The sequence below is a fragment of the Plutella xylostella genome, chromosome 24 (assembly GCF_932276165.1).
Source record: "Plutella xylostella chromosome 24, ilPluXylo3.1, whole genome shotgun sequence".
NCBI classification, from domain to species: Eukaryota; Metazoa; Arthropoda; class Insecta; order Lepidoptera; family Plutellidae; genus Plutella; species Plutella xylostella.
Window position 1 is genome coordinate 1,386,668 of NC_064004.1, and position 17,889 is coordinate 1,404,556.

The 17,889-nt window shown below is 37.4% G+C and overlaps 1 protein-coding gene across 1 annotated transcript; it reads left to right on the plus strand.

Annotated features, from left to right (window-relative positions):
* Positions 1-1,470: 1,470 nt before the first annotated feature.
* Positions 1,471-16,120, plus strand: LOC119691935 (pyridoxal phosphate phosphatase PHOSPHO2). Its single transcript, XM_048629978.1, has 6 exons — positions 1,471-1,747; positions 7,645-7,759; positions 9,183-9,256; positions 11,346-11,486; positions 14,851-14,928; positions 15,845-16,120. The coding sequence occupies exons 1-6, from the start codon at positions 1,604-1,606 to the stop codon at positions 16,007-16,009; spliced, it is 717 nt and encodes a 238-aa protein (XP_048485935.1). The 5' UTR covers positions 1,471-1,603; the 3' UTR covers positions 16,010-16,120.
* The last annotated feature ends 1,769 nt before the right edge of the window (positions 16,121-17,889 follow it).

Here is a 17,889-nt window from a genome sequence, read left to right on the forward strand (position 1 = left end):
TCCCTATGGCGACTACGAATTTTAATACCCCATTTACACTCTCGCCTCGGCCCTCGCCTCCTCGCTCGCCTCGTCACTCGTGCGGAGGCGCGAATGTAAACACCCACTCGCGTGTGACGCGAGTGGGTGTTTACACTCTCGTGCAGAGTTCAGTTGTCTTTGAGCTAGCAACGATGGAGGACGTCGAAGTTTTAGCCGCAACAATAAAGAATATATGTATGATCACCGATTACTTCGCCTTTTATGGACCGATTTTGAAAATTCTTTTTTTATGTATTGGGTTGAGATCCCATGTGGTCCCATTTTTTTCAAATTTTGATTCCACCTCCAAGGGTGTGTAAAGGGTTAAAACAGGCTATGAATTTCCATTTTGGGTACCTATTAACCGATTGTAGTTAATGAAATTTAGAAAGTACACAGGTACTTACCTATATTTTTAACATTAAAAAAAATATGATGGTGACCTTGAGCTGATCTGATGATGGAAACGGAAGGTAGTCAAGGGAACTCCTCAACGGTAGGTATATAGCAACTACTTCGTGTTTACTACTGACTAGTAGGACTTATAGGTATCATTTGCTTCTTAATTTTGATTGTCAATTATTGCAAATAAACTAAGTATAAATAAGTAATAAAATAAAATAATGATAAAAAAACGACTTCAAAAAACCACTAAAACGTAAGAAATAATTTAAGGTTTAGACATGGTTTAGACCTATTCTATGTGACAGTACTAATATATCTAAGCAGGTAAGTACTGCTTTTATTTCTTACGTTTTAGTGTTTTTTTATTATTATTATTTTATTGAAATATTTACTTATATGAAATTAAATGTTTCGTCTTGCGACCAATCCATTATACAACTGAGGAAAAAACACTACGTTATAATTATACGACGACGAACACAACCTGCGCGGCACGATGTAGAAGCCAGAATGAAGCGGACGCGAGAGTGTAAACACCCGCTCGCGTGCGACGCGATCTCGACGCGAGCTCCTTTGACTCGTGCCCCATAAACCGCTCCGGACGCGAGCGCCGCGAGTGGCGAGGCGAGCGAGGAGGCGAGCCACGAGCGTCTGTTCACACTCGCGCCTCGCCCCTCGCCTTGTCGCTCGCCTCGCCACTCGTGCGAGAGTGTAAATGGGGTATAACTTTTTAATCTATTGTTTATGGTCAACTCTACTCTATGCTCTATACACAGACTACTAAGTGGTTTGATTCTTTTTGAATAAAGCTATCTTTACACTCTCGTATCTCACCTTTGAGATTGAGAGAGATGAGATTTCCGTATTCCTGTTTGTATTTTAAAGCAAGACACATTGTGTTAAAAGTGTTTATATTTCCGGCTTCTGACAACGCGACGGGCGACGGTGCGTGATTCTACGGATCCAGACGCAACGTCAGTATTGTGAATGATGCATGAATTTACTTTATTAAGTTTGGAACGTACCCAAAAACAGCTGTCAAATGTCACTGTCAAGATCATAACCTTCAAATTCGGAAAAGTCAACAAACTTGGAAAATTCACCAGGAAAATTTCAGAGCAAAGATGAGCTGAAAAAGTTTTTACTCATCAGTGCGCCCGCGGCCGCCGCGTGAGACATGCCGTCGCTCGCTGTGTTTGACTTCGACCGGACGGTGGTAGACGATGACTCCGACGCCACTATCATCAGGCGGCTGAAAGAGAGGCAGCCACCGCCCGAATGGGACAGCACTAACCATGATTGGACCCCTTACATGAGCGATGTAAGTTAGTTTTTTTCCCGCTTCAATTTTACAATACAATACTTACACTTATTTGCACCTAGCAAACATTTAACAAAAATATCAAATAAAAACTAAAAAAAATTAATAGTACAAAGAGGCGGCCTTAATTATTATAGAAATCTCTACCAGACAACCTTTGGATACATTTTTTTTTTTCGAGATTTTAGTATTTTTCCGAATTTTGGCAAATTTAATTTTAACTAAGTACTATTTAAATTAAGTGATGGTAGACAGTGGATATTCAATGGGAATGATGAAGTTTTATAGTATAGCTATGTGAAGTCCTATGGGACCCTATATCCATCGACCTATTTCGAAACTATGCACTTTTGGTAAAATCATTGAGAAAATTGTTACAACTCAAATATCTAGTGCTGTAAAACAGGAACTATCTGAAAACCAGCACGGATTCGTAAAAGCTCGTAGTGTTGACTCAAATATGGTAGTTTTCTCAGATTATATTCTTAATGCCATGGACAGTAACCTACAGGTGGATGTCGTGTACACCGACTTCTCCAAAGCGTTCGATAAAATTAACCATGATTTGCTTTTGGTAAAGCTTATGAGGGCCGGTGTACACGGCAACCTATTAAGATGGATAGAATCCTATATACGGAATAGAAGTCAGGCAGTATGCTTGAAGGGGTATTGCTCCAGGTTCTTGCACATTCCTTCAGGAGTTCCACAAGGTTCACACCTAGGACCTTTGCTGTTCACGCTTTACATCAATGATTTAGGTAAGATCCTTGGTAACTCTGATCACTTACTCTATGCTGACGACACTAAGTTGTTCAGAAAAGTTTCTAGTATCGAAGACTGCATGGGTATTCAACACGATCTCAACTCATTATTAAATTACTGTAATACTAACCAACTCTTTCTTAATGTTGAGAAGTGTTTTGTTATAACTTATACTCGAAAAAAGAAACCAATTATGTTTGACTATACAATAAATAATTTAAAACTTGTACGTGTTAACAGCATCCGTGATCTTGGCGTTATGATGGACAGCAAGGTTTCATTTAATCCACACATAGATAATATACTTAACAGAGCTTTCAAAAACCTTGGTTTTATTACAAGAATCAGTAAACCCCTTAAAAGAATAAGTACTCTTAAACTTCTTTATAACTCGTTTGTTAGGTCTATTTTAGAGTTTGCCAGTGTAGTATGGAACCCTTCTTATCAGATTCATATTAATCGTATTGAAAATGTACAAAAAAAGTTTGTTAAACTGTTAAATTACCGTAGCCATCGTTTAGATTCCTATGAAAATTCACTAAATTATTATAACTTAACATCATTATCAAACCGCCGTAAACTCATTGATATGTCCTTTCTTTTCAAAATTTTAAATAACTTAATCGACTCCCCAACACTTCTATCTAAAATTAATTTTGTGACAAGAATACGCTTGCCCATTCGCACCTCGCGAAATAATAATAAAACGGCACTTGTGCCTCCTAACTTAAAAAAAATTACACTCGAAATAGCTTCATATCTCGTTCAATCACCACTTACAACAAAGAATTTTCTGACGTGGATTTATTCAATAATCACCTTATATCCTTCAAGAGAACCTGTTTCATAAGCATGCAACAATAAGTAATAAACTTTTCATATAAGTAAGTACAGTTCCCCTGAATTGATAGTGCACATGCAGATTTTCACACCCGAATCATTGAATCGTAAGAGCCTTAAACAAAACACCTGCATTTTGCACCTTGTTCTAAAGAAATAGGAGTCAATATCATGTGTCACATAATCGAAAGCAACCGATCTGTCAAAGATTTCTAGCGCATTATCAATTTTGGACAACTGTAAAATATTATTTAATCTTAATTATAGGTACTTACAAACTAACTTTTGTAAGAATATTGTAATGCTGCTTCAACATAAAGTGTCTATTTTGTAGTTTATATATATATATATACCTACTTTCAAATTGATGTAATCAGATTCCAAATTGCTGCTGTATTATTATTATTATTAAGCGTCTCTTTAGCTCTTTTTATTTTTAATATAAATTGAACTGTATTTTCGGCACAGTAAGGTCTATAATTGAATGTAAGTTTATTTCGATAAATGTCTGTATGTATGACTGTTTGTTGCCATAATAAAGATAAATAAATAAATAAATAAATATCCATGTCCATTACTATAATTATTATTATAGTATCACAGTTCAATAGTTGTTATTAAACATCAGAAAAACTTTATTGTTCCTATTTTTGATTATTGAAATTTTCTTATGTGATTTTGGGGTATTAGTGCATGTAGAATTCATTAAATATCTTGTAATAATATACCTTACTAGCATAAAATGTCTTTGGTAAGTATATCAAAGCAAAGATCCACAAGAGACACAATACAACTTTAGTTGTGATTGATTTATGTAAGTACTGGTACATAATACACAAGAGGATAAAGTATATGTTCTCCTCCAATTTGCCCCACAACACACCTAACAAGTCAAATGGTAATAATTTGAATATTTTGATTTAAAACATTTTTTGTTTTGAATGATTTGATTTCCAATAGATTTATAAAAAAAAAATCTTATGAATAACACTATGGTAAGCTTTTGTTTATTACAAGTTCTTATCATTATCATAGCAGGTAGGAATTTAACAAATATTATTCATCCATTCCAGTGTTTCTCAATGTTATGTTCCTTTGGAAAATAGTTGGTCATACATCTGATCTGAGCCCAGGCAGTTTAGACCTTGGGGATATGCGCAAAGGTTACATTCGAGAGAGCCAGGTGCAGGTACTTACGCCCCCACAGAGAATAGAATAGAATAGAATACATCTGAGCCCAACATTTATAACTACAATGTGTATAAATGAATTTATAGTATATTTTATAATAATTACTTATTGAAATAGCTTTCCTATCTAGGTATATCTACTAAAGTGAAAAAAACTTGAAACTTATAATTAAGTAGTATGAGTTAAAGTTCAATATGTGCATACATGTAGTATGTCTAGTACAGGTGTCATAGTTTGTCGAAAACTATAAAAGTTTATGTTTTCTCACATACAAAGTGGTGCTATAGAAATTATAGTGGAAACTATAATGAAACTTTTAACTGATAATGTATGCAGATGATAGAAGAAAACATAAACTGTTTGTTTCGTAAATTCTAAATGTGTATATATATAAGTGCCAATGAAAAAGCTATTTTTTATTTTCATTTCCACATTTCCATTATGTACCTACATTTTTACTTACACATAGACTTTTTTTCTTGAGCTCTCTGATATTTGCGAGCAATAGATTGGAACACACTGATCTACCTACAATAGATTATGATAAAATAAACAGATTTAGATAAGATTAGCTACATGGTCCAGCCAGGAAGTGATCTTTTGTTTGCCATTAAAGTATACTTACCCATAACCAATAAACATCTTAAGATACTTATACCTACTGTTTTGGTACAATCTCAATGCATCCAAGGGTGTACATAGCTGATAAATAGGGAAGTATAATATAAATACAGAAGTGGAGTTTGAAATTAATGACCCTTCTCTTAACCAAAATCACTCTTTGATAACAAACCATTGCACATCTCCAAATAATGCTTTCAGTTAATCATTCTATCAGAGAAGCATTTCTTCGGACTCGTGCTTTCCACCAATCGCAGCGCTGTATATATTTATCGCAAATCACGATATAGTGACCTACGTCGATATCGGACCCGTTACAGTGGGGACTTGCGGGTCACTCTCTAAAATCGACGCACGAACCAACATGAATTGTCACGCAATCGGCACGATTAATACAACCACATGGAACCGTGGTCAGTGCAGCGCTCCGGAAAGCGGAAGCTTCGGAAAACCAAAACTGCAGCGTTAACCACTAATCTATCACGTTGCATTAAGCGTGCCGATTGCGTGACAATGCTCGTTCATTCGATCGTAGAGTGACCCCCCAAAAGTGCTAACCCAAAGATTCTAAGATACATATATAGTAATACATACCTACTTAAAATATTCTCACGACTGTAATCCCCGAAGGGGTAGTCAGAGGACACGAGGTTTTGAATGAGTACAATCATGCATTTAGGATACACGTCTAGATGTGCGGGATTCATCACGATGTTTTCTATCACCGTAAGAGCGATGTTATAAATTGAACTTAAATTCAAAGAACTCATTGGTAACTGTCAGCGCCGGGATTCGAACCCGCATCTCTTGCGTGATATGCGGGCGCTTACCCGACTGAGCTACCACCGTTCTAAGATAATTTGCGTAAAAACTCAAAAATAGGCGCACATACACACATCACGCGCCGAATTCCGCATAGATCGATACTCACGCGCTTTCCTCGGCCTTGGCTCGCGCCAGACGCGGGTTTGGCAGTCACTCTCACGGTGTGGGTACAGTCAGGTTGAAATTTAAAAGATTTTTTTCATCGTAAAATGGTTCGTCCATCAACCCGCACAAGGCCAGCGTGGTGGACTAGGCCTAAACCCTTACTTCATTGGAAGGAGACCCGTGCCCCAGCAGTGGGGACGAAATGGGTCGTGACGAGTCATCATAAAAAAGCTGCTAACTGTACCCTATGTTTCGTTTTTTTTTGGAGTATCTGTGTTTGTGTAATAAGGAATTATTTATGTAGGTAAGTGTAGGTATTTATACTTACCTACATCAAATCTAGAAAGCGAAGCGACTTTTTTTTCAAAACTTACTGAACACTTTACTGAACGTGAATTTTTTGTTGCATCTCGATCTTACTCATTCTCCATTGATGTTTATTTTGAAGGCACACATAAATAAATACATCGACAACATTGTCGGTTTTTGAGTTAGACAACTGCAGCTGACTGTACCCTCGGGTAAAGATATAATGTAACGTAACGTAGAGCAAATGTCCCTGACAATGACGTTATACTCGTACAAAAATGCTTGAAATCTTTGATCGAGGCTTTCTTGAACACTGTTTTAAAATACCTTAGTTACCTAAAGTCAGTTTTTTAATCTCAGATACTAAATTTACAGTTTTTACAGGGTTCATCAACAGTCGATTGTCCCGCATTGCCAGTATAACGATACGTGACCAATCGCGGGACAATCGACCGACTGTTGATGAGATAAGAATCTGTCAATTTAGTATCTGAGATAAAAAACAGACTTTTAGGTCGTTATGATTAAATATAATTTTAAACCGTTACGCTTGTACACCAAATAGATCGTGGAGAAAAAAATAGTTCTTCTTGTTTAAGAAGTTCCTATTACCATAATAAAATTATTCTCTTACGATTATCGTGTGTCTGCATTTCCACTATCGCATATTACACACTCAAAAATACATTTCAAGAATTGCAAGCAAATAGATACAATAACTTATGCAACATAGTTACGTACATATAACAATGCATTATCATTTTATTGTAACATTAGTTATGTCAATTGTCCTGGGAGTTCATTAAATAATATTTTTAATGGACCATATTTACATAGTTGGAAGTCAGTTCACAATAGTAGGTATCTATCTTATTTAATAATGTAATGACATTTGTCCAATGTGGGTGCTATTTACCTTATACCTTCCGCACAACGCTCAATCGAGTGTTTTTTGTTATATTGAAATTAACTTCATTTCCCAATACCGTTTTCCCGTGAAAGAGTAACAATCAAACAAACTTTGGCCTTGATCATTTTAGCTTGTTACTATTTCACGAAAAACTACTGAACTGATTTTGATGAAATTGGGTATTTAAGATGCGGAAACCCTGGATTAACACATAGGCTACTTTTAATCCCGGAATTGTCACCTCAAAACCGTTTTATGGCTAAACTTGGGGGAACAGCTACTCCATAACAACACGAGTGTGAAACGTGCTAACGCAACTCCCCATTGCCCGCAGGTGTTCGAGCATGCGTTCTCAGCCGGTCTCAGCCAGGAGGACATTCTGGGCAGCATCGCGTGCATGAGAGCCACGCCAGGGCTGCCGGAGCTGTTCACCAGGCTAGCTGCCAACGGTAGGTGCTTCTTCTTCTTACAGGCATAGAAAAAAGCACACGATAGTATCGGGAGCGGGAGTAGATACCTACATAAAGAACATGGAGTGTCGGTGACGAATGAATTGATATGAAAATGAAAAATTAAGCATTTATTAACATCAGATAAAAAAAAATTAAATGCAATAACTGCACAGTGCGCCAGACCCTAAGTACTTGATACGCCACTGGGCTCCTTTCAAGAAACCTGCTCACTATAGGTAGGTATGTTAAAATATTATAAGAAGAAGACTAAAATATACAATATGTAAGTACCTAATAGGTGATAACAATGATTTCAAAAGGAAGGATACGCCCGTCAGAACGTTTTGTCAAAAGAAAATGGCACCCGCGCGCTGGCCCTAAATTCATACAAATTATGACAGATTTATGAGGTTTTAGGGCCAACGCGAGGGTGTCATTTTCTAGGGCGGTTGGGCCTGTCCTTACGCTAGTAATATATAAGTCAATGGGTGATAACAATAAACCCAATATGACGTATGGGAAAACTACTTTAATCATCCATTCGCCAAGTACGCTCCAATTATAGTATGTCCCTACATTAGACACAGAATATTAATGAAGCCATGTGACCCGTTTCCGGGCCAAACTAATATTGATTTATACATTGTATCTTTATTAACTTTATAGCAAAGTATTCGTTTATGAATTATAAATAACGCACATGTGTAAAAAGTGCACGAAAGGAATCTCCACGAGTGATGTATGAAACGTGAAAATCACTATTGTTGTATCGTTATGTACCTATCTACAGGTGAAATACTTATTTTTAGAAACGATAGGTGTGCTATATTTATAGCCCACGAACGTGAGCCAACAATTTCATTGTTTATCGCGAGACGATACTTCCGTAATACTTTGGGTAACTTTTAATGATCCAATCAAACTCATATTCTATTTTCTTCGGTGGTATAACATACACCTGGCTCTGTCGAATGAAAACTTAGTGCCTTGAGGTCATAGGTATGTATATTTCCACCACGCTGGTCCACTGTGGATCTGGTCTGTGGGTTCACTACTGCACATTTAATTGTGCTAAATATTGCTAAATAAGTAAAAATTGTGCTAGATAAGTATGCAGGTTAAACCAAACTGTCTTGTTTTTCGAAATACTTGCAGGTATTTGAACCGACAACCTCTCGAATTCATCATAGGATGATATCTTATCCATTGCGCTGTCACAGCTTAATCAAAACCACTAAAGTCTGTTTTTTAATCTCAGATTCATCAAGAGCCGATTGACCCGCGATTACATAAGTGACCTATCGTTTTATTGGCGGGACGAATTTAGTGTCTGAGATTAAAAAACAGACCAAATAGGTCTGTGATATGGCAGTGTCTGAAATATTGCCTTCATGTGTTAACCTATTTGTTTAATTTCCAGGCTGGGACATCCTCCTCCTGACGGATGCCAACACCGTGTTCGTCAAACACTGGCTCAAGACTCACGAATTAGACGTAAGTATTTTATTACTTACTAGCTGTTCTCGCGAGCTTCGCTTCGCCTTAAAAAGTTTTCCCGTGGTAATTCCGGGATAAAAAGTAGCCTATGTTCTTTTTTAGGGTCTAGAAGTCTAGACCATGAGTATACCAAATTTCATTTAAATCCGTTCAGTAGTTTCGGCGTGAAATAGAAACAGACAGACAGACACAGTTACTTTCGCAGTTATAATAGTAGTTAGGATTCGCATACGCGATTTTTTATTGTGTATTTCGCATAAAAACGGGATTTGAAGGTTTCTTCAAGATGTTTTCCTTCACCATAAGACGACTTTTTCTTAAGTTGATTGAATTCATTGGTAAATACATGCCAGGATTTAAAACCCCGATCCCTTGAGTGAAAGAAAGAGGCCTTATTCGTTACGCCACCACTGCTATTTTCGCCTTCGGTTAAAAATATCAAATCAATTTTGATTGAACCAATATAGAACATTTTCAATTAATGGTTCCTCTTATTTTCATCTTCCAACTTTGAAAGGTTTCCCAAATGACGCACGTTGGTTGAGACCTATTCTTAATTCATTAACAATCTTAATGCTATACCAATGCTATTATGTATACAGGGTGTTGAAAAAAGGGGCCGAAACCTACATGTGCAGCATGGTATATCTAAGCCCGAAACTGAAATCAGAATTTTAAAATACCATGCTGCACATGTAGGTTTCGGCTTAGTATACTCTTTTTGCAACACCCTGTATATTAACTCAACAGAAATTCAATCCTGAAAATCTGTCTGAATCCATCGTTTTTATACAAAAGATGGATTCAAACACTGAATCGACCTGCATATATTGGGAAGGCCACTTTTAAGATCAGACAAAATATAGCACATCTATTTTTAGATCCAGCCTTCTATTCCGGGGCGTTCCCAAATTTATGATGTCACATTTCACATCCGCTCTTCGCAAGTTATGCGGCAGGCGCGTCAAATTCGTATTTATAAAATCTTGAAGGTTGATTGATGATGAGTTATTTATAACCCACCCAATGTTTTTCAGTGATATGAGTTTTATGAACCGCGGTATAGAGATAGGAAGTGCCTTTCCAAATAAACAAAATACTTACGCATCCAAATCAGTCCATCCGTTTAGGAATACCTAACATTATCTTGAAAGTCACCTTCTTACTGGCTTACTTACCTTAACCCTTAATAAGGCATGGCGTTACAAATTTTTTCATTGGTTTTTGCCCGTAACTCAAGGTACTAGAGTTCAAAATAATGTGGAAACTATTTTTCCTTTGCCTTATTACGGGTTATTATTAAAACTCTTTATTGCTAAACCACTATCACTTGAGCTTGCATAATTTTGATATGAAAACTAATTCATTCATCGGAATATATTGTTTAGAACATTGATGGTAATTTTTATTCCATTTGCAGTCTGTTGTGTACTTAGCCATCTGATGTTAATTACATTTAGTTACCTGTGCTAGTTCTTAGTACGTATAGACATTGTTTATCATGCAGTACATGTCTATACCTAAATCTAAATAATAACTTTTCTCGCGAACTTGGTTGCGTCATAAAAAGTTTTCTCCAAAAGATTCCGGGACAAAAAGCAGCCTATATTATTTTCATTTAAAATTTGATTAAAAGTTATTCATCAGTTTTCCCGTGAAATTGTGAAAAACACATTCTATATAGAGTGTTTCATAAAGGTTATAGGTAATAAGCCAAAAGGGACCCCTTTCTTAAAAAGTGTGTGCTTGATGACTTCAGGATGACCTCCTGAGTCCCTCCCTTTCTGATTACTCACACTTATCACTTTTGCAACATCATATTGTAATACACTCGCGAGCAATCAAATAGTTCCAGTCGTATATCTTGATGACGCCATCTGCAACTCTGAAGTACATTTAACAGGCCATCTATTACCAACTAGGTTTTTCATTTACGTAGCTAGATTCAACGTCGTAGGAGATACATATTAAGGTGCAGGTATGTCGGCATTTTTAGTTGGAACTTTTTCATTGCTGGCGAGTGTATTAGGGTGACGATTATCCCTAAACTCTTCCACCAATTATCTCTATTCTCTCCCTTCCCCAGCACTGCATAACGTCAATAATAACAAACGGCGCGTTCTTCGAGAGCGGGCGGCTGCACATCGAGCCGTGCATGCGGCAGGCGGCCTGCGCGCGCTGCCCCGCCAACCTGTGCAAGGCACTGGCTCTGCATACATGGTGCAAGGTACATAATACTATATACTACCTATTTATATACATAGGTACATGATCAGGCAAACGCAGCGTGGGACGCTAGACCGACGACCTAACCAACCGACAACCGACAACATGGCCATAGCGCTGCACACTGCAAGGTACTAAAGCGTTTGATCGGGTCGATCATAAGCTACTTCTGTTAAAGCTATAGACAGCTGATATTCGTGGTGATCTCTCCAGCTGGTTTTCGTCCTACAGTGACAACCAATCACGAGCGGTTGTGGTGAGTAAAAGAATGTCTAGCTGGAACGTTGTGCCTTGTGGCGTACCTCAGGGTTGTTTTTTGGGTCCGCAACTTTTCGTGATATTTATCAACGATTTAGTATAATTATTGTTATCAACACTACTACTTCCTTACATAAATAACATCAATAATAACGAACGGCGCGTTCTTCGAGAGCGGGCGGCTGCACATCGAGCCGTGCATGCGGCAGGCGGCCTGCGCGCGCTGCCCCGCCAACCTGTGCAAGGCACTGGCTTTGCACACGTGGTGCAAGGTACTACATACACACTGCCTTTTTTACATACATATGTAAACGACAACGACGAATAGGTAGTATTTTAACAATAGGTCAACGCTTAATGCTTAAGGTAGATGAAATACTGCTCTGAACTAGGAAAAACAGAGTTTTTTCCTGTGTTTCTTTTCGGTAAATAAAATAATTGTTAGGTACAGTAAGGTGCAGATAAACCTGACCCCCCTCAGAAGCATTGTTACTATGAAAAGGGGGTCAGGTTTCTCTGCACCTGACCGTACTACACTACAGCGTTTGACCGAGTTGATCACAAGCTACTTCTATTAAAGTTACACAGAGCTGGTATTCGTAGTGATCTCTCCAGCTGGTTTTCGTCCTACATTGGCAACCAATCACGAGCGGTTGTGGTGAGTAAAAGAAGGTCTAGCTGGAACATTGTACCTAATTGCGTACCCCAGGGATCTTTATTGGGTCCGCAACTTTTCGTGATATTTATCAACGATATCGATTTATAGCTGAACATAAAAGAGTAGAGAATAATTGAGGGCGTGGCAATCTAAGAAAGTGGCCACACTATTATAGTATAGAAAACGGACAAAAGTATCACGATACTTTAGCAGAAAAAATCAAAACCAGAAATGTTTCAAATATTTACTAATTATAAAATGCCACTTTTTGGGGAGGTTTATGTTAAGAGAAGAAATTAGTAGGGGAGAGGGGTCAGACAGTCTTGAATGAATTTCATTAAATCAAATCAACTGTAGCTTTTATTTCATTGTGTATTTCATAATGTTTTTTTGCACTGAAACACATGTTGGTTATCCCATTATGTAATTACTATAGGAGAAAAGTGATAGTATCACACATCGATATTTTATTACAGTTTTTTCTTGCTCAGGAAAAAGTTCAAATGTGCCCCGGCAATTCTTCTAAAACTGTGTTTACCGATTTTCCTGCAACAAATTACATATTTAATTGGTCAGAAAAGCAGTGACTTGCGAATGATTATGTCTGGGGAATTTATATCAACTCTTACACTGAGTTGCAGAAAGGATCTTTAAGTTAATGTCGGCATTAAATGTATTGTTGCCTTGCTTTGACAGTATACGGACAGAAAGAGACAGACATAGATTTAATGTCAAAATTAGTTTAAAGTCCCTTTCTGCAACTCGGCATTACATATTCTTACACATATTTTTACAATAGGTACTCTAACACGGAGAGACCGACACACATAGACACCTACAGCTGTAAAGTTATCGATACCTTTTTTGAGTCGGGGTAAGTAAAAAAGTATCTAGACCTGATGTTTTAACAACATTAGCATCCAGACCCTGATGTCATGTAACGTTTGACACTAGTATTTTCTAACCTCTATAATAATAACAAATACACATTGAAAGGCATTCTATTACATCAAAATAGTACTTTTTTACAAGAAATATAAGCAATGTATGTTAATGGTTAGAAATTAAGTACCTACTCACCAGTATAAAACGCTGCTCTTTCATAAACATCGCATATATTGACTAATACTTCTCCAGCCTCATTCTCCGCCAAACATCGTAGGTAAACGCTGTAAATCATCTGTCTAGCTTCGCTGCGAATGGTTTTATTCATTTTCACCTCGTGAACAAACTCAACAATCCACAAAACTCCAAAATTAAGCAAAATTCGATTTGTTTATACAGGAACAGGGCGAGTTTGACATTCAAACCATAGAAACAGACCACAAATCACAAGTTTTTTTTTATTGCCAGGTTAAAATCTGTTTAGTTCCAAAAACATTAATCTCTACTCTTTTGTGTTCAGCTATATGCTTGACATGAAAATTACATAAATAACGTCAATAATAACAAACGGCGCGTTCTTCGAGAGCGGGCGGCTGCACATCGAGCCGTGCATGCGGCAAGCGGCCTGCGCGCGCTGCCCCGCCAACCTGTGCAAGGCTCTAGCGCTGCATACGTGGTGTAAGGTATATAGTATTATATACTACCTCCTTACATACATAGATACTACCCGTGCGAGTTTACATGGCCGACAAGAACCAGGGGTCAAGCAGGGTACTACATGCTACTTGCTTACGTACATAGGTAAACGCCAACGACTATGAACAGGCAAACGTAGCGTGGGACGCCCTCTTGCCTGCTGCGTAGCGCTGCACACTGCAAGGTACTACAGCGTTTGACCCGGTTGATCACAAGCTACTTCTGTTAAACTCACAGACAGCTGGTATTCTCGGTGATCTCTTCAGGTTTTTTTTCATCCTACATTGACAACCGATCACAAGCTGTTGTGGTGAGTAATAGAATTTCCATCTGGAGCGCTGTATCTTGTGGCGTACCTCAGGGATCTTTATTGGGTCTGCAACTTTTCATTATATTTATCAACGATATCGACTTATGCTTGACATGAAAATTACGTAAATAAGGTCAATAATAACGAACGGCGCGTTCTTCGAGAGCGGGCGGCTGCACATCGAGCCGTGCATGCGGCAGGCGGCCTGCGCGCGCTGCCCCGCCAACCTGTGCAAGGCTCTCGCGCTGCATACTTGGTGCAAGGTAAGTAAGATAATTACTGAAAGAAAATGAGAAAAACGAGCTACCGAAACCTTTGTGCATGCATGTTACATACATTTATATTTCCTAAATAATATATAGGATGTCCTAGGGCGATGTCACACAAAGGAGAAGTACCTATCTACCTTCAATATTGAAGATAGAGCATTCACTGAAAGGAGTAAACAATGTTTCTATGGAAAATGAATATTTTTTACAGCTTACTATTCACAAAACCCTTTTTACAACACCATGTATTTTAACAAATAAATAATAATAATTCACTAATTCGTTACAGGATCGTCAATACGACCGGATCGTGTACAGCGGCGACGGCAGAAACGACTTCTGTCCCGCCACCACGCTGCCCGCCTCCGTGAGTATACACAAACTTTTACGTTTTAGATATTCATCATCATCATCATCAGCCCTTGAGTGTCCACTGCTGGATATAGGCCTCCTAGGTCATGCTCATTGACCCACTAGACATTCATACACTGAGATTGATTTAGTGTGTATTTATAGCTAATTGAAAAGATTTTTTTACTTTCATCCTGACACACAATACACTTAGCATTCAAATGTATTTACACACTGTGGAATAGTGTGTAAATACATTTGGCGTCACTATCCGCGCGTTCACTACAAACACAAATTGCGTACGGGATTAATAAGGATTTTAACATAAATGTAATGTTTTACAAATACACCCAACAGTTAGAACCACATAAGTACATATATGTACACCATCATAGAGTATAAATATCAACAATTAATAACACACCAAATTGATAGAAGTCCCCGATTGTACCTTTAAATTCTTGGAATTTGGTATTACAAACAGCACACTCATCCTACTTCTCTCATGATTCAATGTTATCGGGTGATCTTGCATAACTCAATGCAAGGTTGAACTATTGTGATGCCAAAACACATGGGATGACGTCACTTTCAAGTTCACACCGGTAGGTGTTAAATATAGTCCACGATTCCACACATGTTGGTTGGTTCACCAAAAGATAAATGATTCCTCTTATTTTGATAGAAAGATGTGTGAGCGTTATATTTATTTTTGATAGATGCGCTTTGAATGTAAAAGTTTCCGTTAGAAATTCCGGTAAAAAATATATTCATATCCTGTGATTCAGCTTCCTACACAACATACCTAATACCTACCAAATATCAAATTCCGTCACCGTTTACTTATAAAATATTCACAAACATACTCAGACACACTCACAAAACTTTCCCCTTAACTTTTTAATTTACTTTTTTTTTTCTCTAATCCACAGTCAACAGTATTCGCCCGTCGCGGCTACCCTCTAGACGACCTTATAAGGGCGACGCTCGCCTCCCCGACCCCACAGGTCAAGGCCAAGGTGGTCTACTGGGACGACTGCTACAGAATCATTGAAGAACTCTTCCCGGAGGATAAGAGTAAAGTTGGATCTGAGTAGGTGTGCTGTTCGCGGTTATGGATTTATAAGTTGTATGGGTATAGTGGTAGCGGTTTTGAAGGCATAAATTGTATTTTTAGTGCCGTCAAAACCTTCTTCTTGGTTTAAAATTGGAGTATATGCCTGTTTCCGTAAATAAAATTTTTAGCTGGTAAAATTTTGGCGAAAAATGCCGAAAAGTGGGTGCAGCAATGCACCTCTACCTACCCCGCCAGGTAGTACATTAGTACAAGGCGTGAGTGCGTGTTTTTTTTTTTGGTAAAATTTTGAGTTTGAAATCGCTGAACTTAAGTATTGTTAGTGCCTTCAGAATCATCATCATTATATAAGCCTGCAACTCCTGCAAGTAAAGTCAAAATAGGTCACATTTAAAAATACACCGGTAACCATTCTCAAGGCACCTAATTTACCTCTTTGTTAGAAATGTGAATCTCATTTCCCATATTCCAATGTAAGTTTTGGTTGTTGTTATATTAAACAGAATCGCTACCAATATTACTTTGCATTAATTAATTCAATCGGTTCATTTCCGAATTTGTGGTCATCTTCCGTGCACCAAAGTCTCCGTAACAAAAATTATCCGAGGATCAAGAATAGAAAATTATATACTTACCTAATTATTGTGTCAATTCAATATTATGAGATTATAATTAATTTATGTAAAAATGAGATACGTAACATAATTAAGTGTTTATTGATAAAATGTTATGTATACGTATACCTTATGTGGACATAAAAAGTAAAGAATACTTTACCCTTTTAAAAATAAATCTATACGTCGTCCATGTAGGTACGCTATTTTCTTGTAGTTGCTGGTGTTGCATTATTATACCATGTTGTTAGAGTCCTACAAGGCTAACTTTCCATCAATATTTCTTATGGATAAGCCGTAAATACATGAAGAAGTGTAAGGCGTACCACATCAGTGCCAGTAAATAAGAATCTGGGGTCACTGGTGTCTATAAGATTTTTCAGAATCTATTTTCTTCTAGATGTTGCTAAAAACGTCGTCGTCGTCGTCACTGATAAACTTCTAGCCTTTATTTACCGCAGAAAATGACAGCAATGTACAGTGCAGCGAGCACAGGATTCGATACGTTTTGTACTAACTGACAGACGTATGACAGGCTACAAAATACGTTTAGCGTTTGGTGAAATTTTACCTAACATATGGAAAAAACAAATGTCACTTTTGGAACTAACTTTGCCTTACATTTTGACAGTGACAGTTGACGATACGAAACGTAAACGGAGTTTTCGAATCCAGTGCTCGCGGCTCAGATTATACTTATATTATAATTGCAAGTTACATCGAAAATTAACTGATCAGTTACCTTTTTAATACCTCAGAAAGCCACTTATTATAAAATATGATTATTTATTTTTGTAAAAGTATTCTCAAGCCGTCTAACGCATTGTGATAAATAGACATTACGTTAATTTATTTTATTTATTAAATCGGAAATGAATAGTTGTCACTGATTTTTTTTTATTTACCTTACCCTTTTTAAAACCTTTAAATAAATAAGAAAATAAAATTGCATTGCAAAACCTATTTTTATTTGTAAAATAAATAAGTCTATGTACATTACAGTAGCCAGTTTACAGGAAAATGCATCTCAAATGATTAAATATTATAACTAAGATACAGGATAGTACAAATAGATACCATCCTCTCAAGTCGCGAATGTGTGGTATCTTTATACAGGGTGTGTACTAAAATCTGTTATTTCATCTCAGATACTAAATTGACAGATTCTGAACGGTTCATTAACGATTGTCCCGCCAATGGATCGATACGTCACTTAATCGCGGGACAATCGACTGTTGATGAACCGTTCAGAATCTGAGATTAAAAAACAGACTTTAAGCACAAAACT